Source organism: Tursiops truncatus, chromosome 8 (assembly GCF_011762595.2).
Source record: "Tursiops truncatus isolate mTurTru1 chromosome 8, mTurTru1.mat.Y, whole genome shotgun sequence".
NCBI classification, from domain to species: Eukaryota; Metazoa; Chordata; class Mammalia; order Artiodactyla; family Delphinidae; genus Tursiops; species Tursiops truncatus.
In genome coordinates this window covers 103,770,682-103,789,904 of record NC_047041.1, presented here as the reverse complement: position 1 = coordinate 103,789,904, position 19,223 = coordinate 103,770,682, and the positions used below count along the sequence as shown (strand labels likewise).

The window sequence follows — 19,223 nt, the reverse complement described above, 5'->3', positions numbered from 1 at the left end:
AGCTAAGCCACAGTTGCCCTTTGAGCCCAGTGGGGAGAGTGGCTGGTCCCGTACAACAGAACCTCTTCAGGGATCCAGGGGGCATTCCGAGGCAAGGCCATGCTGACAAAACGCCCCCTAGGAGGCGAGTCCTCAGAGCCATTGTGCGTCTGTAGCGCAAGGGGCCGGTGCCCTGGGTAGCTGTCCTACTGCCGCTTTCCTCAGGTAGACTTGTGCACAGAGCTTAGAGCAAGGCTGCATGGCTTGTCTTAGCTAAGATTCCTGCTGCTTCGACCGCTGCCCAGCCCATGGGCTTGATACTGCAGCCCAGGTCTCTGGGCTCCTTAGTGGATCTCAGTTTGAGAAAATTTAGGATCTGCCGTGAGAGGGACGTCTAGGAGCTGACAGATTCACCTGACCTCTGTATTCTTCTTCTAAGAGCAATCCTTTATGTCATGACAGGTAACATAGCTTCCAGTGTTAGGAAGACATTAGATTTTACCGGTGACATTCTTACAATGCTTTGACAAACACGTCTCCTTGAATACGAAAGGTATTTAAAACAGTGGAGTGATTGAACGTGGCCTTTAACTGGTCTGCTTCTGACAGGCAGTCATCCTCATGCATCTCCTGGGAGGTGGTGGAAGCCACGTGCGCCTGCCTGCTGGCTCAGGGCGAAGAGGCCGAGAAGGAGCACTGCTCTGAGAGCTTGGCAGAGCAGATGATCTTAGAGGAATTCGGGAGATGCTTGTCGCAGATTCTCCATATTGAGTTTAAATCCAAAGGGTTGAAAATTGAGTCAAGCACAACGTGGTGAGATGTGCCTGCATGTAGATTTCGTCTCCATATTCTGCAGGAAAACTCGTTTAGAAAAGTTGTTTTAAGGACCAAGAGGCCAGGTCTACACCAACAGCTTCATCGTTAAAATCAAGCTTTCCCTCTGCATCAGGGCACCAAGGGGTTACTCAGAGTCTCTGAGGGATTTGGCGATTAAAACCCTCCCTCCGTTTTTGAGGAGGTGCATGACATAACTGCTGTTGTCTGGACCCGAGGAGAGAGCATGTGTTCCTGTGATCCCGGGAGAATTGTCTGCACTAACACTGAGTCATGGAGGGTGGAAGCAGGCCCTGGAGAGAAGTAGAAGTCCATTCCTATTGACTTCACCCTCTCCTGGGAATTTCTTCCTCTGGCGGGTTCTCTGCATAAAAAGCCATAATGATTTTCCCCTAAATTGTTTAGAAACAAATTCTCCAGATAGGCTGCTAAGATACAACTTAAAATCTGTAGAGAACTACTGAATACCTTGGAGAATTTCTGAGTGTAGATGTTTCCCCAGAGTCACAGGAATTACCAGTCTCCTCTAGGGCCACAGTGAAATGCAGACAGCAGGGTTGGTTTGGTCAGTAGCATTTTGAGTTGTGGGACTGAAAATTATCTAGTTTCTTATGTGTTTCCATTTAAATTGTGGAAAAGCTCTATTATCCAATTAACTTCTCCATAATTATTGTTATAATATTATTATTGTTTGTAAAGTAACTAGTTTGCAGAAATCAGCAGGTAAGATAAGTTATTAAGTTGACTCTCTTTTGGTTCTATTGTAAAAGAAAAGAGGAATAAAATTTTGACATGTCTTCCATTGTTGTAATTAACTTAGGAGTGGAAAAGTCTATTTGTTATGTTTCTGTGTTCATTAATAGTATTGGCCCCTTGGAGAATGTTTAGAAAGCTCATTTACAAACACACCACTAAAAGAAGTGGGGTCATAGGGCCTGGCCACTAGGCACACCAGTAAGCCAGGAGCCAAGGAGCAAGCTGATGATTTGTTGAGTTGTGTTTGGAACAGCCTAGCTCTGATGGGGAGCCAAAGCGGGGAAAAGAAATTCTTAATTCTTCTCTGTTTCAACGCCTTTGTGACCCCTTGGGATCTGGGTTCTGTGGCAGAAAGCCGGAGGTAGAGACAAGCATTGTAGGATGACGGAGTTCTCCATGAGCAGTGTTCCCTGTTGCTCTGTGTGCTTTCAGTCCCATCAACATCTCGAGACAGAGCAGGGAGGGGACGCTGTGGAGGAGCCCACCTAGCCCACTTCACCCTTGGGGGCTGGAAGGGGACTTGGAAATGGGGGGCTTTGTGACTCCTTCTGGGAGGGCTGCCCTCCTTTCCATGTCCCTCTTGGCAGTGCTGCCAACTGCAATATCTGCCGACCACATATAATTTAGAATTTTCTAGTAGCCATATATGAGAAAAGTAAAAAAGGAACAGGTGAAATCAGTTTAATAATCTTTTATTTAACCCCATATATCCCCAACACTATCATTTCAACGTATAATCAAAATAAAAATGATTGAGATAGTTCACATTCTTTGTATGTACCGAATATTTGAAATCCAGTGTGTATTTTACACTTGTAGCACATTCCAATTTGCATCAGGCACATTGTAAGTGCCCAGGAGCTGCACGGTGCAGGTGTGGAGGGAGGGGAAGGGAACAGTGTCCTCCAGGACTACTTTGAGGCAAACAGCTGCCTAGAAAGACCCTGCAACTAGGTACAGCCCCCTGCAGAGGCCGGAGGCAGCCCTGACCAGCAAGGTGAGCAGCAATCCTTAGGGCAATGACCCCAGCATTTCAGGGGAGTCCGCCTGGAACCTGGGCTCCTGTGAGCTAAGGGACCTTTGGTGCTGCCTGAGGATACTCAGGCTGTGGCCAGGTACACTGAGCTGAAGCCTGAAAGTTAGGGAAAGGGCATCTGGAAAGGCATGACCCCTGCAGGGATTCTCAGTGGAGAGAATTTATTAAGTCAGTACAACTTGTAGAAAATTCAGTATGAGAAGTAAAAGCCAAAGTAGAGTTGTGAATAAAGCCACTCTAATGCCCAGGGTTAAAGTTACATAGGATGACTAAAAAAACATAAAAGCACGTCTTTTTGCTTCTGAGAGAGAAGTAATGCTATTTTAAAACCATATAAAAATAAAAATAGTATGTCCTTATTTCTGGGTGTGGCTGTGCAAATTTAACCACCTTGTCATCTTTCTACCTTCTGTGTACTAAATGACATGGGCCACCTTTGTGATTAGGTTAGATTATCTGCAGGGTTTTTGTTTTTCCAGAAATGCAGTTTAGCTTACATCTTATCTTTTCAGGAATCCGAGAAAAAGTCATTTAAACAAAAATGGCACACGCTAAAAGAGAACTATTTCTCTACTCACACTTCCGACACCAAATGCGTGGTGTTTTAAATTTTTTCCAACACCAACCAATTCTCCAACTCTCAGGTGTCCTGTAATTGAATTGAATTGAATTCAGACTCCACAGGATTAAGGCCTCAGTCCCACAAGACTGCCCCCACTGCAGACACCAATCACACGTAGTGGGTCCCAGGTTACCCCCACTTCTGTCTGACTTCACTACAAACCTGAAGCTCCCATGACCCCTCCTCGGGTTAGATAATTTGTTATAACAGCTCACAGAACTCAGGAAGACACTTTACTTACCATTACTGGTTTATTGTCAAGGGTATAAATGAACAGATGAAAAGGTACATAGGGCGAGGTCCAGAAGGGTGCTGAGCACAGGAGTTTCTGTCCCCTGGAGCTGGAGTGCACCACCTTCCTGGCACATGGATGTGCTCACCAACCTGGAAGCTCTCCACACCCTGTAGTTTAGGGATTTTTACTGAGGCTTCATCATGCAGATTAACTCAATCTCCAGCTCCTCTCCCCTCCCTGGGAGATGGGGACATGGCTGCAAATTACAAGCTTCTAATAATGGTTTGGTCTTTCTGGAGGCCAGCTCCCATTCTGAAGCTATCCAGGAGCCCACCAAGAGTCACCTCCGTGGAACAAACGACATTCCTACCACCTAGGATATTCCAAGGAATTCAGGTGCTCTGTGTAAGATGCTCCTACCACCCCTATCATTCAGGAAATTACAGGAGTTTTAGGAACTCTATGTTGGGGGCAGAGACCAAATATATATTTATGTTGCACATGCTGAAAATCTTCTTTCCTATCAGTTAACCACAAGCTTATACACAATACAGAAAATGTGGGAGCAAGCAAACCATCCTTAAGAGACAAGCTTCTATTGGCTGCAATATATCAGCAGGAACCTACTTGTAACCCTCATCGTGGCTCTGAAGACCTTTATCCCTTTTATTAAACCCTGCACCAATACCTAAAATTCTGCCAGGGATTGTCTAGTTTCAGTGGGGTGAAGCTTTTAAAACCACAATAGACAAATTATTGTAAGAAGTAAATATACTTGTTTAAGGAATTGAAGGTGGAATTTTCATTGAAGATAAAAATGATGGGAGAAGTTAGAGAATCTAAGAGAACAGCAGTTTGAGGAAAGGATAAGGACAACTGGAGGGGAAAGGCACAGCTCATTCTGCAGGTGAAGCTCTCTTTATGAAGGTCGTGGGCCCAGGTGGGCAGAAGTGAGCATTGGGTGGTGTCAATGTTTTGGATTTTGGCCATTTTGATAGGTGTGTGGCCGTATCTCGTTGTTGTTTTAATTTGCAATTTCCTAAGAACAAAAGATCTAAAGTATCTTTTCATGTGCTTACTTACCACCTGTGTATTTTCTTTAGTGAGGTATCTGTCCAGGTCTTTAGCCCCTTTGTAACTGGGCTGCTCATTTTCTCACTGTTGAGTTTTAAGAGTTCTCTGTATATTTTGGATAATAGTCCTTAATCAGATGTGTCTTTTACAAATATTTTCTCCCAGTCTGTGGCTTATCTTCTCAGTCTCTCAACAGTGACTTTTGCAGAACAGTTTTTAATTTTAATGAAGTCCAGCTCACCAGTCATTTATTTTATAGATCACAATTTTATCTTCTAGGAGTTTTGCATTTTACAGTTATGTCTGTGATCCACTTTGAGTTAATTTTTATGAAGAGTATAAGGTCTATGTCTAGATTCATTTTTCTGCATGTGGATGTCCAGTTGTTCTGGCACCATTTGCTGAAAAGACATTCTTTCCTCTATTGTATTACCTTTGCCCCTTTGCCAAAGGTCAGTTGACCGTATTTATGTGGGTATGCTTCTGGGCTCTCTATTGTGGTCCATTGACCTATTTGTTAATTTTTCCACCAAGACCACACTGTCCTGATTACTGTAGCTTTATAGTAAGTCTTGAGGTTGGATAGTGTCAGTCAAACTTTGTTCTTCTCCTTCAATATTGTGTTGGCTATTCCGGGTCTTTTGCCTCTCCATATAACTTTAGAATCAGTTTTTTGACATTTACAAAATAACTTGCTGAGATTTTGATTGGGATTGTGTTGATTCTATAGATCAAGTTGTGAAGAACTGGCACCTTGGAAATACTGAGTCTTCCTCTCCATGAACATGGAATATCTCTTCAATTATTTAGTTCTTCTCTGATTTCTTTCTTCAGAGTTTGTAGAGTTTTTAAAATAAATTTATTTATTTTTGGCTGCGTTGGGTCTTCCTTGCTGCACATGGGCTTTCTCTAGTTGCAGCAAGCAGGGGATACTCTTCGTTGCAGTGTGCAGGCTTCTCACTGTGGTGGCTTCTCCTGTTGCAGAGCACAGGCTCTAGGTGCACAGGCTTCAGCAGTTGTGGCACACGGGCTTAGCTGCTCCGCAGCAAGTGGGGTCTTCCCGGACCAGGGCTTGAACCTGTGTCCCCTGCATTGGGAGGCAGATTCTTAACCACTGCGCCACCAGGGAAGTCCCTGTAGTTTTCCTCATATAGATCTTGTACATATTTTGTTAGATTTATACCTAAGTATTTTAACATAAATGGTATTGTGTTTTTAATTTCAAATTCCACTTGTTCGCTAGTGTTGTATAGGAAAGTGATTGACTTTTATATATTAATCTTGTATCCTGCAACCTTACTATAATTGCTTTTGCTTTTTTTTTTTTTTTTTGCGGTACGCGGGCCTCTCACTGTTGTGGCCTCTCCCGTTGCGAAGCATAGGCTCCGGACACGCAGGCTCAGCGGCCATGGCTCACGGGCCCAGCCGCTCCGCGGCATGTGGGATCCTCCCGGACCAGGGCACGAACCCGTGTCCCCTGCATTGGCAGGCGGACTCTCAACCACTGTGCCACCAGGGAAGCCCCTATAATTGCTTTTACATTCCAGGAGTTTTGGGGGCTGATTTTCAGATTTTTAACACAGACAATCATGTCATCTGTGAACAAAGAAAGTTTTATTTCTTCCTTCACAGCCTGTATAATTTTGATTTCCTTGTCTTCTCACATTAGCTAGAACTTCCAGTATCATGTTGAAAAGCAGTGATGGGGGACATCCTTGCCTTGTTCCTGATCTCAGTGGGGAAGTTTCTAGTTTCTCACCATTAAATATGATGTAAGCTTTAGTTTTTACTGTAGATATTCTTTATCAGTTGTAGACATTCTTTATCTATTCATAGTTTGCTGAAGGTTTTTATCACCTCTGGGTGTTGGATTTTGTAACATGCTTTTTCTGCATCTACTGATATGCGCCTGTGATTTTTCTCCCTTAGCCTGTCGATGTGATGGGTTACATTAATTGACTTTTGAATGTTGAACCAGACTTGCTTACTTAGGTTAAATCCCACTTAGTCGTGGTGTATAATTCTTTTTATACATTATTGGATTTGATTTGCTAATATTTTGTTAAGAATTTTGGCATTTATGTCCATAAGAGATATTGATCTGTAATTTTCATGTAGTTCCTTTGTCTGGTCTTAGTATTAGGGTAATGTTGCCCTGATAGAGTGAGTTAGGAAGTAGTCCCTCTGCTTCTGCGTCCTGGAAGACATTGTAAAGAATTGGAATAATTTTTTCCTTACATGTTTGGTAGAATTCACCAGTGAACATACGAGGGCCTTAAAAAATATTTTAAATAGCTTTTAAAAAAGTTAAACATTTCATTTTGAGATAATTGTAGATTTATCTGCAATTGTAAGAAACAATACAGAGAGATGCTGTGTCCCTTTATCTAGTTTCCCCTGGTGGTAACATCCTTGCAAAACTTTAGTACAATATCACAGCCAGGATAGTGACATTGATACAGTCAAGATGCAGGACTCTGTCCCCTCAGCGATCCCTCAAGTCTCTCTCTTTCCCACCGTCTGTCTTCTTTCCCGCCCCCTCCCAGACCCTCGGCAGCTAGCCTGTGCTCCATTGCTTGACTTTTGTCATTTCAAAAATGATATATAGGGACTTCCCTGGCCGTCCAGTGGGTAAGACTCCGCGCTCCCAAGGCAGGGGGCCCAGGTTCCATCCCTGGTCAGGGAACCGGATCCCACATGCACGTCGCAACTAAAAGATCCCGCACGCAGCAATGAACAGCCCGCACGCTGCAACTTTAAGACCCGGCGCAGCCAAATAAATAAATAACTATATATATTTTTCATTTTAAAAAAGAACGCTACGTAAATGGAGTCATACAGTTTGTAACATTTTAGGATTTTTTTTCACTTGGAAGAATTCTCTGGAGATTCTCCCAGGTTGTTGTGTATCTTAATAATCTCTTATTTTGTTATTGCTGAGTAGTAGGTACATGGTGTGGATGACCAGAGTTTAATCCACTGAAGGACATCTGAGCTGTTTCCAGTTGTTGCCTGTTATGAATAAACTACTGTGAACACTTGCGTGCAGGTTCTCGTGTAAAGGTGGGTTTCCATTTGGCTGGGGTGCACGCTCAGGAGTGCAGGTGCTGGGCTGGACAGTAGTTGCGTGTTTGATGTCAGCATTTCACCTTCTCAGCAGCGACGTACGAGTCATCCACTCTCTCTGTATCCTTGCCAGCATTTGGTGCTCTCACTGGCTTTTATGGTAGCCGTTCTGATAGGTGTTTAGTGATACCGCACTGTGTTTTTACTGTGCATCCCCCAAGTGACTAATCATGCTGAACATCTCTTCTTGAGCTTTTTTCCATCTCTGTAACCTCTTCGGTGAAGTGTCTGTTCATGTATTTTGCCCATTTTAACTCGATTTTTTGTTTTTGTTCAGTTTTGAGGGTTCTTTATATGTTTTAGGTGACAGTCCTTGATGTCCCTATTTTGTCTTTTCATGTTCTTTCTTGATGGGAACTGTGTTAAGCCTGTGTATCAGCTTGGAGCAGATCGACCTCTTCACCCTGTTCAGGAGGCAAGCAGGAAACCCAGGGTCTCCGCACCGTGTCGCCCTTCACTCCCGAGCTCCCTGGCTGGGCTGCTGCTTGACTTGGAGTCTCCTTGTGCTTGTTTCATATATAATGTCCAGGCTTTTCATCTTGCTGACAAGAGGGTAAGAGAAAAGTATACCCACTCCGGAAAGGGGAAGTCAGCAAACATTTTTTCTTAAACTTAGATCAGAGGTGGTCAAGCTTTCTGTTTTCTAGAGCCTTCTTCGTTTTTACCTTGGGTAAAGTGGGGTAAGATCCAGACTTTAAAATGGACTGGTAGAATCTCTCTCTCTCTTTCTCTCTTTTGCAACGTACTAAAAGCAAAAGCTGTGGGTTGTATGTGAGAAGGTAATCAGCTGTGATTTTTTGTCTTTCTAAGACTTCACCGCCCCGCCCTGGGACCCCCTCAGCCTCCCAGTACCTCTCTCCTCTCCTCTCAAGCATCACTTTCCCCTGCCTCCCGGAAGGGCCTCCCGAGCGCGGCTCTCTCTTCCTCGGCCTGGGCGGCCACTCAGCAAGCGCCCCCGCACTGAGTATGACCCAGCAGCGTGGTTCTGGGCAGGCGGCGGGGCTGGGGCGTAGCCATCAGCGTGCATGACTGCGCCTTCGTGGGATGGATACGGCCACCTCCTCGAGGTAAATGACGCCCACGCTGTCCTCTTCCACCTCTCGGCTGCCACCTGGGTGGCTCTCAGCACTGTCTTCGAACTCTCCACTTCCTCCGGCGGCCGGTGGACCCTTTTCCTTGAAAATACCGCCATGGCTGGCGACTGAGTTATCCGGCACGGCCGCAGACAGCTCCTACCACGTTCTCTGGAAGTAAAGGGTCTCTTCTGCAGCCTCTCTGAGAATGGCCACCTCGTCCACCAATTTGTTGGCCGGCAAACAGCACCACGGCCGCCCCCGCCCCTCACCTGTGGCTGCGACCACCTCTCCCACGGCAGTTATTCCGAAAAGGAGGAAGAAGCTCGGAGGAGGTGGGTGGCTGAGGGGGGCTGAGACTGCAGAGCGCGATTCTGGGGCGCACGCCTCTGCGCTGAGGCAGGGCCGCCTTGGCAGTTCCTACCTCTGCTCCCGAGATGTGTGCTGTAAAGCTCTCCTGCCCGCCAGGTGCCGTGCTGGAACGCAGAGAGTGGCCCAGGTGCACCTCTGTCCCACCCAGCACGGTTTGTTTCCTGAGGGAGTTACAGCGTGGTGAGGAGACACAGCCACAGACGGAATGAGCGGTGCGCACTCGACTGGGGCAGCACGGCACACACTGGGCCTGCTCACAGCTCTGCGGCGGAGGGCGAGCAGGAAGGCGCCCCTGAGCGGCCGCGGCAGAGTGGGGTCCTGTGGGACGTGGAGGAGTTTACCAGGCACCAGGAGGGATGTGTGCAGAGGTTTTGGGTGAGCGAGGCTGGGCCAGGAGCTGCAGTTGGTGGGGGTCTGGCGCTTAGGGCATAAGGAGGCTACTAGAGCGGGCTGGGGTGGGGACAGGTGTGTCCATGGCCGCCGGAAGGAAGGAGGCAAGGCAGCCCAGGCTGCGGGTTGGAGTGAGTGAATGAGGCGTGGTCCCTGACCAGCAGCAGCGGCATCAGTGGGGTGCTTGTTCGGAGTGCGGGTCCCGCACACCTTGTCCTGAATCAGCACTGTGGGCAGGGCTGGCCACCCGACTTCTGACGAGGCCTCCAGGGACCCTGGGGCCCACCCAAGTCTGGGCGATTTAAAGCAGCGTGAAAGAGGAGAACCGAGGATGGCGAGGGGTAGGGAGTGAAGGACAGGCCCGGGGCCTGCGGAGCCCCATGTGTGGTGTTCCTGAACCCTGAGCTGGGATTGGACCAGCCGGGTCTGCCCATGGCATGTGCAGAGGAGGGAAGGGTGGCTGGTGGGAAGAGGGAAAGTGGCTGCCAGTGAGTGTCACGTGTCATGAGAGAGGGAGCAGGGAGAGGAAGCGGGGGCTGGGGCCCCACCAGCAGGGCTTGGATAACCAACCAGTGTCTACCTCTTCTCGGAAGCCGGTCTTTAGGGGGCGAGTCTCACGCTTGGCTGCGTATTGCCATCACCTGGGGGAGCACGAAAACACGGCGGGTGCCCAGACACTGACTGCGGTGGTCTGGGGGCCAACCTGGGCCCCCAGGGGTGAGAGGCACTGCTGGGGGAGGGAGCACGGAAAGATCCCTCCCACTTCCGCATCAGATCTGCTCTGGTTCGTGCGAAGGGGCCTACGGGCCATCATTTATCTTGATGTCTGGCTTCTCATCCTTGCCTGTTTTCTTTTTGGATCTTCTGTATGATCTTTTTATTTCTGCTCCAAAGATCACCCCATCTCTGCTATTACTGTCCCCACATGCTGCCTTTAACTCGTCGTTGACTTAGCACATAAAATAGTTACGGTTTCTACGACAGTTCCCTTCTAACCCGGCCACACGCACCTTAACGCTGTGCGTGTTAATCCCCGCTTCACCCGCGGCCCCGGCACTGTGGCTGCTTCTCGTCGTCACTGTTCACCTTCACGCACCAGACAATTCTCTCATCTATCACGTTTAGGGTTTCTTTAGGCGTTTTGGTTCCCATCTCCCTAAAACATCCACTCCATGAGGCCAGGGGTTCTGTCTGTTTTGTGGTTTTGTTTGTCTCAGAAACAGACTTACTTTCATGTTTGACTCAGCTTAAGATAACTTTGTTCCCTGGACATGAGTGACGAGAGAAAGTGTCTCAGAGATGCTCTGGATGGTAGAATTTGGGTGTAAAACTTCTCTCTATTACGTGTGACTGTAATCAAGCATCATCTTTTTTTTTTTTTTTTTTTTTTTTTGCGGTACGCGGGCCTCTCACTGTTGTGGCCTCTCCCGTTGCGGAGCACAGGCTCCGGACGCGCAGGCTCAGCGGCCATGGCTCACGGGCATGTGGGATCTTCCCGGACCGGGGCACGAACCCGTGTCCCCTGCATCGGCAGGCAGACTCTCAACCACTGCGCCACCAGGGAAGCCCAAGCATCATCTTTTAAACACACACTGGTGGCAGCGGCAACAAGACACACGTGTGGAAGAAAACGGTAATCACAGGCTGTTGCTGGTTTTTTATTTGCCGCTCAAAATTATGACCAAAGGGAAAGAATCTTAAATGATGAGAGCACAGCAGCAGGGCAGAGAGGACGGGGGTGGTTGACTCTGCACTCGTTGCCGTATGATTATCATAGGCTTCGAGCTTGACTTGGATGCCCACGAAGAGCCGCACCGCCCTGGGAGCCGCCTAGGACTGCTCCACGCCTTCCGAGGGCACTGCGGGGAGGCCGGGCCGGCGCTCCAGGGCCCCGGCGTCTGCAGAGGGGAGGGTCAAGCTCAAGTGCCCGTCCTCTGCAGAGATGCTCACGGCAGCAAACCCAGGATGAGGCACGTGTCACATTTAACTCTCGTACTTAGCATGCATTTGAAACGGTCAGACTCTAAAAAAGTGTAATTCCTGTTTGGGCAATGAAACTCGATGTCTCCTAATGAAAGAAGTTCCACGTTACAACATCCAAAACAAAACAAACAAACAAAAAACCCGGAAGAGTCCCTCTGCCCCTCACTGGAAAAGTCACCAGCAGATTTTCTCCAGCAGAGATTTCCCCAAAGCCTGCACTGGGCTCGAACAGAGGGGATCGGTTACTTGGTCCTGAGGTTTCTAAGTTCTTCTCCCACAGTCCCCCTGCCCATGGATGGTTCTAAGGAAAAGCCACAGGCCTCAAGTCTCCTCCCCCGACTCCCTCCCCCCTCCCCACGCCCACCTGAAGTCCCTCAACTAAGGCAGTGGAGCCTGAGAGCAAATGGATCAAAACAGAACCCAAGAATTAGTCTTTGCTCTTCCAACTAGACAACAAAACTGTGATGAGCAGAACCTGACCGCCCAAGGTCTCCCTTGGAGCTTCAGAGTGGCCCACGTGCCACCGTGTCCCCAGGCCACCTCCCTGTGGTGAGCTCTGAGCCCCTTCCACAGGGGCAGCTTTGACCCTCACAGTGGCATGAATGACAGCCCTGAGGCACAGAAGGGCTGGGGCAGAAAGGCCCCCATCGGCTGTACTAGATCCCGGGATGGAGAGCTGTCGGGGTGACACGCAGCCAGCCCCACTGGAGGCTGCGCAGGGTGAAAGGGCAATCCGGGCCGCGGGCTCCCTTCACTCGCCGCGCTCCCAAGATACGGTTTAAGGTGGTCTACGCAGAGCCTGACTGTGTGTAGTAACTAGGCCCCGGAAGGTACAGCCGCTGTTACCATGTCAAGAAATGTGGGTCCAGCAGAGTGAATGGACCAGGCCCCTTTGCAGCTGGTTCCCATGCCCCCGCCTGTAACCCCACCCACCAGCGTGACTGTCGGTGTGTAGGTGGACCACGGTTCCTTCCCAGGAGAAGTCTGTGGAATCCTTTCTCGACAGGTTTTTAATGTGCACAGGCTTCTAAGAGGTGGCATTTTATGTTGGTACTATTTCACATACCTTTGAGCTGCAAGAAAGTCAGAAACTCGATTATCGTGCGCACGACATTGTTCTCCAACAGCCGCCTGTCAACGCTTCCTAGAAACCAGAGGGGATCAGCGTTGACGACCTTGGTGCCTGTCTTAGACCTGGGCACCTGGGGGCATCACCGGCGTGTCCCTCCCTCCCTCTCAGAGCCCGGCTCAGCGCAGTGGAGGCCCTGAGCCCCTGTGGCCGCCCCTGAGCTTACCCTCAGGTTTGCTGCTCCTATTTCTGGCGGCTGACAGATGGGACCGGGCCAAGCTCAGGCCCTGGCTGTGGGTCAGCGGTGGCAGAAGCCCGATACCCCCCACTGCCCTGTGTGCCCTGAGATTAAAGTCCTCTCACCTGGCCTGGCTTCGTCTTCAGGCTCGAGTTCCCGCTTGCCGGTGAAGCCATGCTTGTCGTGAAATGATCCGTGGTTGTCAATGGCATCTGTTTGCAAATCAGAGGAAAGCACTGAGTGTTGCCACTGTAATGAAAGGGCACGTGGCTGCTTACAGCCAACACGTAACACAACGGACAGAAAAACAAAGCCAAGGGAGGGAAACCATGGAAGAGGGAGCTGTTCTCCGTGGAACCTGAGGGAGGAACTCGTGCCAGGGCCAGGGTACAGCTCTTCTCCAGGTGCTGGGGCCCCACGGAACAAGAGGGGAGCCTCCAGTCAAGAGGGGGCAGCACGTGGCCAGCAGAGGGCACCGGCCCAAGGGGCACAGACCTGGTGCAGGGAGAGGGGAGTGCCAAGGGGGCCCCGGGGGGGCTGGAGTTTGAGCTGGTTGCCTCCCAGGCAGAGGACAGGGGCTGGAGTCCTGCGTCCCTGAAAACGGGGTCGGGGGGGAAACCACAGGATTTGCAGTTCTGATGTAATCAGAATTTTATTTCTCAAAGATCACTGGCTGCTGTGTGGGAGACAGACTGAAGCCGGGGAGAGAGATACAGACAGAGACAGAAGGAGGAGGGGAGGGAAGGAGGGAGGTTGAGTGTGTGTGTGTGTGTGTGTGTGTGTGTGTGTGTGTGTGTGCACGCAGGCACACACTCTGGGTGGAGTGACACGGGGGAATGGTAATTGCAGTTCCCTGGCGGTCCAGGGGTTAGGACTCCGCGCTTCCACTGCAGGGGCCCAGGTTCGATCCCTGGTCGGGAAATTAAGATCCCACGTGCTGAGCGGCACGGGCAAAAAAACAAAAGTATTGGAAAGAAAGAATGAGGGCTCTCCACCAAGTGCCCTGGAATGAAGAGAAGGGCCTGAGAGGGGCCCTCTCCGGGCTAAAGGAGAAGGTCTGGCTCTCGGTCTCTGGCTACCTGGCCTAGTGGACTGTACCATCTCCAAGCCCAGACAAAAGAAAGCGAATTCATTTTTCCAGAGACAGAGGTCTTGGCATTAAATGTGGAGGAATGATAAGTAACCCGGCGCTTCCAAAGGCCACTGGGTGCAGTCAGGCTCAAACTGTCTTCAGCATTTTTATGTTGCCATTTTCTATGCTAACCTGAGAACAGAAGTCAGGAGCACAGTGTGAAGTTGCAAAGAATCCTGACAGACGGCTAGTCCAGACGGACAGCTTCTGGTGATCCAACCTGAGAGTGAAAAACGGCTTGTTTTCTAACAGGATTTTTTGGCCATGCCACAAAGCTTGTGGGATCTTAGCTCCCCGACCAGGGATCAAACCCGGGCCCCAGCAGTGAAAGCGCTGAGTCCTAACCACTGCACCGCCAGGGAATTCCCTAAATCTTCTTGATAAACACATTTTCAGTATGCCAGAGTCACATGGACAAGTATTTCTGTTGAAGGGCTCCTTCTTTCTTTCGGACCAGTGGCACAGAGACGAGCTGCTTTCTCGGGGGAAGAACTCAGGGCTGCAAAGGGTTCAGGAAAACTCGTGCCCTTTACATCAGTCTTTGCCTCCTGCAGGCGAAGTGACAAGACCACGTGGGGACCGGCTGCTGCGTTTGATCTGAGACTAAAGAAGCCCAGCAGATCCTGCCTGTGGCCCCATTTAGTTTTTGTCATTTCTGTGCCTGTGTTTCTCAAAGCCCGGCTCTCAGGCACCCTCCAGGTGGTCAGATAAACCACCACCTGCAGTGGGAGAAGGGTCTGTACTTACACTTGGGGATTAAGAACTAAAAGTAGCTCCCGGGGTAGTTTAATCGGGGACCATTCTTCCCAGCGACTCTGGAAGGACTGGGATATGAGCTGTATATGAGTTGTTTGCCTCGTTTCCGGCAAGAAAGTAGGAAATAAATAGAGGAGGATTTTTTTTTAAGGTGGATGGATGTCCCCAAATCAACCATGCCTGCAAATTTGAAAGCTACGAGTAGGTAGGAGGTTGGATGGGAAGTGAAAGGTCTCCCCTCGCCCCCTCCTTTAGGACAATTAAAATCTGAAGGTGTCACTGCAGACAGAGGACGTGAAGAGAGCAGAGAGTGGGGGCTGAGTGGGCAAGGGGAGGCCGCAGTGGCCGTAGCCTGCAGTGCCCAGAGCTGTGCCCTTTAGCGCTGGAGGCGTGGCCTGTCTGCACACACCCACTCCCCCGTTGCCTGCCGCCCTCTGCGCCCACTTAGGAATTCCACAGCAGCGAGCTGGTCTCTGGGCCCCAGGCTCGGTGCACCTCCCTGTAAATGCAGCAGTCGAACAGGGGGTCTCTGAAGGCCCCAGCTGCCCTAGACTCACTGGATTCTCTGCACCATGAATGTAATCAAACTACTCCCACCGAGTCCAGCCAGTGTCACATCAAGGACGAGACACCAAGTGTCAGTCACCCTGCAGGGCGGCTCCAGGGACAGATTTGGAGCAGGAAGGGGACCTTCTGCATTTAGTTTTGGGGTGAGCATGTTTTGGCTTCTCCAGGTCACCTGCGAATTCCTATCCCAGGCTTAGGCTCACGGAAGATGGAGATAAGGCTGGGGTCAGTTGACCTGGGGGTGCTCTGTGAAGCCAAGGAGTGGATGGGAACGTTTAGGGAGACACAGAGGGACCCAAGAGAGGGCCCAGAACAGAGCCCCAAGGGATGTCTGCCTTCCAAGACGGTCACCTGGGAAAGCCTGAGCAAAGTCCGAGGCTAGGAATCCCATGGGGTGCAGGGCAGGAGAGCCAGAGGAAGGACAGGCTTCCGGAGGTATCAGGCCTGGGCCAATGTGCCGAGCAGTTGAGACTGGCCAGGCCAAGGAACGGGGGTAAAAAGGGGGAAGGGTGCAGAGAAGGCAGGAGAGGGCCCTGAGGGTTTGCCAAGCTGCGGGCTGCAGGATGGGTCAGGGTTCAAGAAAGAGCGAGGTGCCCCAAGGCTGGGGGTGGGGGGACAAATGGGGAGGAGACTGAGAATTGGGACATCTGGGGGGCTGCCTTTCAGGGAATCAGTTAAACCTACAGAGAAACCATCCTGCCTCAGAGTCTCATGGAAGACTCCCCTGTTTCCCTTTATCAGACTCAGACTGGAATATCGAGGTGTCAGAACGACGACTGGCCACCCCCATATTTCAGAGACAGCAGGGTGAGCGCAAGCGCCACAGCCAGCACTGGAAGGGCAGGTTCGGTGTCGGGAGGCCATGTACCCGCATCACTTACGTGGTCCAAGAAGGTAGCCAGCACTGTTCAGGGTCCAGCCTCTCTTTTCCTTCACCTTAAATGGGAGAAAGGGGTTCAGATGGCAAGAATCTTGCCCGGTACCGGCTGCGCTGGCTCAAAGCAGCCCCAAAGGCCGCTTCTGCTTGTGTAACCCACCATGGCAGCCTGTGAAGTTACTTACTTCAAATACTCACAGAACTTAAATTACAAACACACTTTAGTTACTCTTTCATATACTAAGCCGAGAGCTGCTGACTGTTAAAGCAAGAGCTTTAAATGAAATCAGAAGGACATTAAGTGAAATTCACTCAGACCTTCCAGGCAGATACAGGACTTAGAATAATGCATGTACTTTTGGAAGCTGCAAGAAATTCCAGATTTGCAGATAAGCTATATTTGACATGAAAATGGGACTACTTGCTTTATCAAATACTTCCTTTTGCGCCGTAGACCACAGACTCAGAGTGCACCCACTCGCTTTTAAGTGATGCTGAGAACACCTGTTGATAACACCAGCTCGCACACGGTGTACTGACGCTCTACTGAACTGAATGGAATGAGATTTGCTTCTCACTCGTCCGAGGCGCTAACCTCAAGTACAGCAGTGTCCATGTTTAGTGGTCGATAGCCAGGGGCTGTTTACACACTGGGAGAGGCGAGGTGCCAGGAGGAAAGGAGGGAGCCTCTGAGCGGAAACCGCCGCCCTCCGCCCAGCCCCCTCTGGTCAGCTCGCAGGAGCCGGGCCCCTCCCTGCGCAGCTCCCCGCGGCAGGGACCCCCCCACCCCCGCCCGCCCGGAGGCAGAATTGATGGCACAAGGCACCCACCCTCCCCCGAGCCTGGTTTTGATGCGGTTGCCCCCCTTTACAGAGAAGGGGACCCGCTTGGGGAGCGTTTGCTCCCCAGCCTGCACTTACCGGCGACCCGAGCCCCAGGGTGGCTGAAAGGGCCGCAGTGAGGAGCAGCGAGGCGAGCAGGAGGGCGCAGCCTCTGGGCATCTGCAAGGGAAGGCGGGCGGTGGGGGACGGCGCGGGGAGGCCGGTCTCGGTCTCCAGGGCTCACGTCGGGCGGAGGCTCGGACCCCCCCCACCCCACGGTTGCGGGAAGGGCGGCCAGGAGCCGAGGTGCCGAGGACCGAGAGCCTGGGCAAGGGGCAGAGGCGCCGCGCCGGCCCCAGGGAAGGTCCACCCTCAGGTGGGCGCTCCGGAGAGGGGACGGCGGAGAAAGGGGGTCCGCCTCCCGCTGGGGTCCCCTGGGGCACGGTACCTTGAGCGGCGGGTCCCGGGGGATCTGCAGGTCCTGGGGCGTCAGCAGGTCCGGGGATGTCGGCGGGGCCGCGCGTCCGTCGAGTCGGGTCGAGTAGGGTAGGGCAGGGGGCTCTCACCGCATGGCGTGGCCTCGGGGACACGGAGGCGGGAAGCTCAGGGCGGCCGGGCTCCCTCGACGTGTCAGCGCCCGGAGCCGCCGCCACCGCGATTTATGCGGTGCGTCCGGGGCCGCTCCGCCGCGTCACGGGCTCGGTTCCCGCCCCCCGGCGCCCTCGCCGGCCCGAGTGGGCGGGAGGGACCGGAACTCGGTTCCCAAGGGGCGCTCGGAGCGCCTGCGGGAGGGTGGGGACGCCGGAGAGATCCCCGCACCCCGCGCGAGAGCCCCCGACCCGGCTGTTACCGGCCCCGGGGCAGCGAGCCCCCCACCTCGGCACCGCGTCGCGTGCCGCCAGCGAGCCCTCCGCAGCCAGAGACCCTCAATCCAAGCTGGGCGGGTCGCTGGGTCCTGGGCCCCCGGGGCACCCCCCTCGCACGCTTTTGCAGCGGCTGGGTGGCGGATTCAGCCTCAGAGCCATCCATGGGGGAAGGACGGGAGGCCAAAGCTCGCCCAGCTTCCCTGCTCCCGGTCGGTGCCCAGTGGTCCTCGGGGGCCCAGACCCCATCCTGTTTTTCTAAAATGGGGCAACTCAGCTAGGGGGGCACTTAGGCTTTCAGTTCCTGGGGGCTGACTGGCTCCCCCGCCTCAGAGCTGTGGGCCCTTCTTACGTCCCTCAGGCGCTGCTGGGCCAGAAGGGGTCCCTGCAGACGTTCCCTTCATGGAACAAATGTGGGTCCTCTAAGTTGACATGGTCTGTCACCAAGACACCACCCGGGGGGACACCCACTGTCGCTGCTTCTCCCTCAGTCTGGGTGAGGGGATTCTGTACAAATCCTGGGTGTGGCCCGTGACCCTGGCCAGGGAGAGTTAGGTGGGCACCAGAAGCCTGCAGACCCAGCAAGGCAGAAGTGAGGAGAGATGCTGTGACTCCCCAGGGCCAGCAGAGGCATTTAGACAAAGGAGGATGGCACCCCGGATAGCAGGTGCCTGCTTCCCGGCACAGGCTGTGCTGAGACCCACGGCCAGGGTTATAATGGGCTCTGTGCGCTCAGCAGTGACCCAGTGAGACACTGTCACCTTGTCATCTTGAAGACAGCCCAGTGTGAGGCAGATAAAATGGGTCACCATTAGAGTAATGGAAATCAAACAGAAAGCATAATTTTATCCTTGCTCTGTGAGCTGGCCCATCTTCCCTCAGAGGCCCTGTTCACCACCAAACACCAACCTGGGCCTGGTAAGCAGGAAGAGCGAGTCCAGAGAAAACCGAGGCCACAGTCCAGCACGGGCTCATCCACGCGTCCCCGGAGAGGTGTTGCTTCCCCCGGTACCGCACGGGGACTGCGGCAGCAGACGGAAATTACAGTCTAATGGAGACCTGAATGCACAAAAACAGTTGTACAAATAACCACTTCATTATCATGAGAAGGAGGTACGTGTATTCAGGGAGCTTGACCTGAAAGGTGAGCAAGATTGGCCAGGTGGGGCCCAGCGCATTCCAGGTGAAAGGGATCACAAAGGTAGGCCCCCTTTTTGGTCCTTTTCCCTTCCTCCTTCCTCCCGCCTGGAATGTGGGTGCAAGGGCTGGAGCTGAACAGCCATTTTGGGCCACAAGGTGATGACTTTGGATGACAGCAAGACTGAAGGAGCCTGGGTCCCTGGGCTTCTGACCTCCAGGCTTGTTTCCCAACAGAGAGAAATAAACCTTTCTTTTACTTAAGCCAAATGTTGTTTGGAGG

The 19,223-nt window shown here is 51.8% G+C and overlaps 2 protein-coding genes across 12 annotated transcripts in view; one reads left to right on the top strand and one right to left on the bottom strand.

The window, feature by feature from the left end:
* TESMIN (testis expressed metallothionein like protein) overlaps positions 1-15,856 on the top strand; it is a 53,533-nt gene extending 37,677 nt beyond the window's left edge. For 2 of the 10 annotated variants that reach the window (XM_073809292.1, XM_073809289.1), the window contains 2 exons: positions 8,030-8,215; positions 8,473-10,087. In XM_073809292.1, the coding sequence (XP_073665393.1) occupies positions 8,030-8,215; positions 8,473-8,626 (340 nt within the window). In that variant the 3' untranslated portion in view covers positions 8,627-10,087. Of the gene's footprint in view, positions 1-441; positions 1,611-8,029; positions 8,216-8,472; positions 10,088-14,376 lie in introns of those variants that run through there. The other 8 variants (XM_019929086.3, XM_073809291.1, XM_073809290.1 and 5 more) reach the window with 7 other exon arrangements.
* GAL (galanin and GMAP prepropeptide) lies at positions 10,938-17,702 on the bottom strand. Of its 2 annotated transcripts, none has more exons than XM_033861335.2 (6): positions 17,389-17,702; positions 17,040-17,120; positions 16,124-16,178; positions 12,913-12,999; positions 12,547-12,624; positions 10,938-11,395 (listed from the first exon to the last, which is right to left on the bottom strand). In XM_033861335.2, the coding sequence occupies exons 2-6, from the start codon at positions 17,118-17,120 to the stop codon at positions 11,328-11,330; spliced, it is 369 nt and encodes a 122-aa protein (XP_033717226.1). In that variant the 5' UTR covers positions 17,389-17,702; the 3' UTR covers positions 10,938-11,327. The 2 variants fall into 2 exon arrangements, with proteins under 2 accessions (XP_033717226.1, XP_073665399.1); XM_073809298.1 differs by lacking the exon at positions 10,938-11,395 and adding an exon at positions 11,481-11,537.
* Between the last annotated feature and the right edge of the window lie 1,521 nt (positions 17,703-19,223).

Excerpts from the sequence above, each read along its gene's own strand:
- GAL (XM_033861335.2), bottom strand. The coding sequence starts at position 17,120 with ATGCCCAGAGGCTGCGCCCTCCTGCTCGCCTCGCTGCTCCTCACTGCG. Across the intron at positions 16,179-17,039 it reads CCCTGGGGCTCGGGTCGCCG|GTGAAGGAAAAGAGAGGCTG; the intron begins GTAAGTGCAGGC and ends CTCCCATTTAAG. Across the intron at positions 12,625-12,912 it reads TGAAGACGAAGCCAGGCCAG|GAAGCGTTGACAGGCGGCTG; the intron begins GTGAGAGGACTT and ends TCTGGTTTCTAG.